Raw genomic sequence first — 5,927 nt, 5'->3', positions numbered from 1 at the left:
TTATTGTAAAATGTTACCATTGTCTCTTTAATAAGAACAATTTCACCAGCTTATAATGTTCTGAACATTTATTCAGACATTCTCCTCAGAAACAACACTATAAAATGAACAGCACACATTCAGCACAATGAGGCTGTGGCATCATCTGGCCGAGTATTGGTGGAGGGTCCAAATATATAAAAAAATAAAATAAAAAAAAAACTGAATCAGTTCAATCCTCATTTGCCTTCACAATCGATCTGTATAAGCAGATGGGAGATTGGAAATATCATCTGCTCCTCTGGCGAGTCTTTGTGTTTCTTTCTTGCTCCTTCTGTGTCCTTCTTTGAGTGAAAAACGAACCTGAAGATAGGTACAACCCAACTGTTCAGAGCCTTGAAGAACTTTTACCTAAATTAAAACAAAAAGTTATCTGTGTTGATTTTGTTTCTATTACTATAACCATTAAACAGTAAATGTACAGTCTATAATACTGTATATAAAAGCAACTCTATATAAAGCACATTTAAAACAACAGTTGACCAAAGTGCTTTACAATTATTCAATTTTAAAACACACTGTAATGTTATAAAAGTACCAGATAAACAAGTAATATAAAACACTCCAAAAAGTATAAAGTCCTATATTTAATTTCTAAGACTTGAAAGGCCAATGTAAAAAGATAATATTTCAAGCTTGATTTAAAAGTATCAACTGAAGGAGACATGTGAATTTGAAGAGGATGATTATTCCACAATTTTGGAGCAATTACAGAAAAAGCTTGATCACCCTTTCATTTTAACCTAGACCTAAGGGCAGCCAGCAGCATTTGATTTGTAGATCTTAAAGTCCTTGAAGAGGTATAGAGGCTTAAGAGATCTGCAATACATTTTGTAGGCTGATTGTGCATTAAAAGCAAATAATACAATCTTAAAATGTATTCTATACTGAACTGGCAAAGAGTTAAGAAAACACAAAACAGGAGTAACATTTTCTCTCTTCCTAGTACCTGTTAATAGCCTGGCTGCGGCATTCTGCACATGCTGCAGACAAGAGAATTGCTGCTGACAGAATCCAAAGTAAAGACTGCTGCAGTAGTCCAGGCAAGATGTTATAAAAGGGTTATAACTGTCTCCATATCTTTAAAATTAAATAAAGGTTTTAATTTGGAAATCATTCTAAGCTGGTAAAAACTGCCTTTAACAAAGGATTTTACTTGTTTATCAAATTTAAGAGTGGAGTCAAATATGATGCCAAGATTTTTCACATTGTCTTTTATGGTCATTGATAAAGGAGCTTGTCTCTGCAATCTCTTCTTTATGTTTAGGTGGGCCAAAAATAACAATATATAACTTACCGGTACTTTCATTTGGCTAGAGGAAGTTATTTGACAAACATTGTTTAATATCTTCCTGGCAGCCAATGAGGGGCTTCAAAGACACATTTATTCAAAATTTTCAAAAGAAGATATAATTGTGTATCATCATACCGATGGTTAGGGATGCCATGATGGCCACAAAAAGTCCCTAAAGGCCACATACATAAAAAGATAATATTTGGACCCAAAATATATCCTTGAGGGAGGCCATATTTTATGGTAACTGAGGAGGATGAGGAGTTTCCTATTTTCACAGAGAACGTTCTCCGTTCCAGGTATGACTCAAACCATTTTAGTGCAGTCACACGAATGCCAACTCCAGACAGTTTAAAAGAATGGCGTGATCAATAGTGTTGAATGTGGCACTAAGGTCTAACATAATTAAAATCACAGAAAACCCAAAGTCATTTGAGACATTTAAAAGAGCAGACTCTATACTGTGATGGGCTCTAAATCATGATTGGAAATTATCTAAATTTCTAAAATTTCATTTTCCAGTACAAATGGTGAAAGCTGGGACAAAACAACCTTCTCTAAATGTTTCTGATTAAAAAATGTTATTGACATGTAAATAACAAAGCAAAAGATATATATATTTATATATATGCATCCGGAAAGTATTCACAGCGCTTCACTTTTTCCACATTTTGTTGTTACAGCCTTATTCCAAAATGGATTATATTCATTATTTTCCTCAAAATTCTACAAATAATAATACCCCATAATGACAACATGAAAGAAGTTTGTTTGAAATCTTTGCAAATGTAAACCTGAAAAAAATCACATGTACATAAATATTTCCAGCCTTTGCCATGACACTCAAAATGTAGCTCAGGTGCATCCTGTTTCCACTGATCATCATTGAGGTGTTTCTACAACTTGATTGGAGTCCACCTGTGGTAAATTCAGTTGATTGGACATGATTTGGAAAGGCACACACCTGTCTATATAAGGTCCTGTCTATATAACAGTGCATGTCAGAGCGCAAACCGAGCCATGGCTGTGCACTGATGCTCCCCATCCAATCTGATGGAGCTTGAGAGGTCCTGCAAAGAATGGGAGAAACTGTGCCAAGCTTGTAGCATCATACACAAAAACAGGCTGTAATTGGTGCCAAAGGTGCTATTATTATTAGGTGCTAGGGTATTATTTGTGGAATTGAGGAAAATAATGAATTTAATAAATTTTTGAATAAGGCTGTAACATAACAAAATGTGAGACAGTGATCTTTGATTTTTGTTTAGCTGTGTCTCACTTCAGGTGTCTGTTCAAACATTGAGTTACATCTGTATCATGGCAACGGAATATGTTACACGAGAGACTGTGTGACAGCCTTCCTCTCGTGAAGCTTACCGGAAGTGATAATTTAGAGTTAATATGTACTTAAATATTGAGATTTTTTTTTTTTTGCACCGAAAGTAATTTTAAAAGTGTTTAGAAAATGTTCTTTAGAAGACATTAAATTAACAGCTGGAGTCGTATTGATGTTTATGCTGACTGTCTGTGATTTTTTTTTTGGAGCTTCACAAGTGAAATATCTATTCACTTGCATTTTAAGGACCTACTGAGATGAGATATTTTTCTTCAAATGTGTTCTGGTGAAGAAAGTCAGTCATACACACCTGGGATATCATGAGGGTGAGTACTTTTTGTGTGAGTTATCCAAAACATTTACTCAAATACAAGTGCACATTAAATGCACAAAACATTAAATGCATACCAACACACACCAAAACATTCCTTACCTCATTTGATTCGGCCGGTTTGGCAAACCTCTCTTTTGCTTGGGGGTCGTCTGGGTTGGTGTCTGGATTGTATTTCTTGGCCAACTGAGAGAAAATATTCATGTTAAACTGCTGGAGCGAAACAGCTTCAAAGATGAAAACTGATTTGACATGAGTTCTCAAACCTGGTAGTATGCATTCTTAATCTCTTTCTGAGTGGCTGTATGAGGGACCCCCCAAAACCTCATAGAAGTCCTGCTGAAGGCACACAGAGCAAGTATGGAATAATTGACAGCTGAAAAAACTGTGGCTCAACTCTAAAAAAAGACAAATGAAGTTCCATCAAGTATGATGAGACATCTGGCATCAGATATTGTCTGTTTGAAGTCCTTCAAACAATTTAAAGGTGCCATAAACTATTTTTTAATGAAGCGACACACCGAAAAGTGAATACATTTATTTATTTAATATCTTTTATGTGCTTTTTGAGCTTCAACGATTTGGACTCTGTTGACTTGCATTGCATGGACCTACAGAGCTGAGATATTCTTCTAAAAATCTTTGTGTTTAGCAAAAAAGTCATACACATCTGGAATGGCATGAGGAAGATCTGAACTTATTAAAATCAATACCAAGTATCTATAGTTTTAAAGTACCTGTAGGAAGTTAAATATGGATACCATCCATGATAAACTTTAAGAGCACTTTGTTAATGGGATTATGTAAATCAGTAGCATCATCTTTCTTTCAACCTGTCTTTTTCATTTTCAGTGGCATAAATGGTTAAAACCCTTCATCTATAACAATGCAACGTATTCCATTTTCCTGATATGTCAATGCAAAATAAATCTGTAGTTCATTGCATTTATTTTGCTCGTACGTAAGGGGCTCACCTGAAACCCACTTCAATGACACCTCCTCCATGCCTCCAGCAGCTTAAATTACCCCCCGTTTCATAACTGCGAGACCCCTTGTCGTCAAAAGGACGAAATATCTCCATGTCTAGAGGATTTTAAGAGTGCACAGCTGCTGCGGTGTCCAGGTAAACCGAAAACTGAAAACTGACATGTTTATATCGCTCTATGGGCCGGCTGTACACAGCGCATGCGTAAGGAGTGTTTCACGTTTACAGGCGCTGTTCGGTTTTCACCACTAGAGAGAGCTGAATGAGCACAACATCGTGATATACAGGACAACTGCCTTATAGTACGGACAGTGTACAGTTAAAAGTATATGCAAGTCTTTGCACCAGACAGATGTATTTATTTTAAGGAAATAAACCACAAGTACACATTTAAGAGTTTTTATTTTTGTTTTGTACAAAAACAAGCACGGAACTAGCAACATCACGATCAAGGGCTTGACTCAGTGAATACATACTGTGTGTGTGTGTGTGTGTGTGTGTGTGTGTATAAGCCGTGGCCAAAAGTATTGGCAGTGACATACATTTTGTGTTTGCAAAGTTTGCTGCTTCAGTATTTGTAGATTATTTCACATGTTTCTATGGTATACTGGAAAACGATGATAAGTATTTAATAAGATTTAAAGTCATTTATTGGCAAAAACATTCAATATATGCAAAGAGTTAATATTTACAGTGTTGACACTTGTTCTTAATAACCTTCGATCTGGCATGCTGGATATCAGCTTCTGGTTGAAATCCTGACTGATGGCGATCCATTCTTGACTTATTAGTGCTCTGAGTTGATCACAATTTGTGGGCTTCTGATTGTCCACTCGCCTTTTGAGGATTGACCACAGGTTCTCTATGGGATTAAGATTCAGGGAGTTGCCTGACCATGGGTCCAAACTTTTTATGTAATGATCTCCGAGCCACTTCATTATCACTCTTGCCTTGTGACATGGTGCTCCATCATGCTGGAAAATTCACGGATCATCACCAAAATGCTCCTCTTTTTCTGAAAAACCTAAATATCTTATGCAGTGTTGTTTCTAAAGCTAGATAAATCTAATTGTAGTAGTGGAATACAGCTACTTGTATTTTTTATTTTAAATACGTAATCCTGATACATGTATATCATTACTCCCCAACCCTGCATATATGTGTACACACACACACACACACACACACACACACACACACACACATAAGATGCTAGATATATTGTTCAAAATTAAGTCACAAATGTAACTTTTTTTTTTTTTTTTTTTTTTAATAAAACGTAGCAAATTGTTCATAGATCATGTGATAAACATTTTTTTTAGAGGCCATTGTATATCATATATATATAACCTGATAAGTTATTGCTGTAGTTAACATTTTGGGATTTTCTCTGATACCAAATGTTTAGGGGTGTAGTTGAAATTATAACATAATATAATTTGCAATATGAATCATTTGAGAAATGGTAATAAAAAAACAAAAGTGATTTGTGAATTATATTCACCCTTTGCTATATTGAAAGCACTACAACTACACATTATATGATGTTTTACCTTGAGAATTTCATTGTTTTTTGAAAATGTACATTAATTTCAAATCAGATGAAAACAATCTGGTGCAGTTGAGTGTTTACCACTGTAAAACATAATAATTTCTTCTAATATCGGTTATTAAGCATTTGGGCACTGAAGAGACAAGTTTGTTAACTTTAGAAAGTAGAATTTTCCCCATTCATCCATTATGTAGGTCTTTAGCAGAACCATTGTACGGGGTCAAGTACAGCGCCTTTCACAACACACATCGTTTCAAAGCAGCTTTACAGAAGATCAGGAATTAACAGACGATAAAACTATAATGTCTATAATGTCGATGAATCATCATTGTGTAATTAGATCAAATAAGATTGTTAATCATGTTTAAAAATAAGTAATTAAATAATAAT

At 35.0% G+C, this 5,927-nt stretch overlaps 1 protein-coding gene across 1 annotated transcript; it reads right to left on the bottom strand.

The window, feature by feature from the left end:
* Positions 1–228: 228 nt before the first annotated feature.
* Positions 229–4,081, bottom strand: LOC127639519 (dnaJ homolog subfamily A member 3, mitochondrial-like). Its single transcript, XM_052121563.1, has 4 exons — positions 3,975–4,081; positions 3,267–3,336; positions 3,103–3,186; positions 229–390 (listed from the first exon to the last, which is right to left on the bottom strand). Exons 1-4 carry the CDS (start codon positions 4,079–4,081, stop codon positions 229–231), a joined length of 423 nt encoding a protein of 140 aa, XP_051977523.1.
* Positions 4,082–5,927: the final 1,846 nt, after the last annotated feature.

The sequence above is a fragment of the Xyrauchen texanus genome, chromosome 48 (assembly GCF_025860055.1).
Source record: "Xyrauchen texanus isolate HMW12.3.18 chromosome 48, RBS_HiC_50CHRs, whole genome shotgun sequence".
Classification (NCBI taxonomy): Eukaryota; Metazoa; Chordata; class Actinopteri; order Cypriniformes; family Catostomidae; genus Xyrauchen; species Xyrauchen texanus.
Note: the sequence above shows the minus strand (reverse complement) of the source record. Positions and strands in the feature narration are given on the sequence as shown.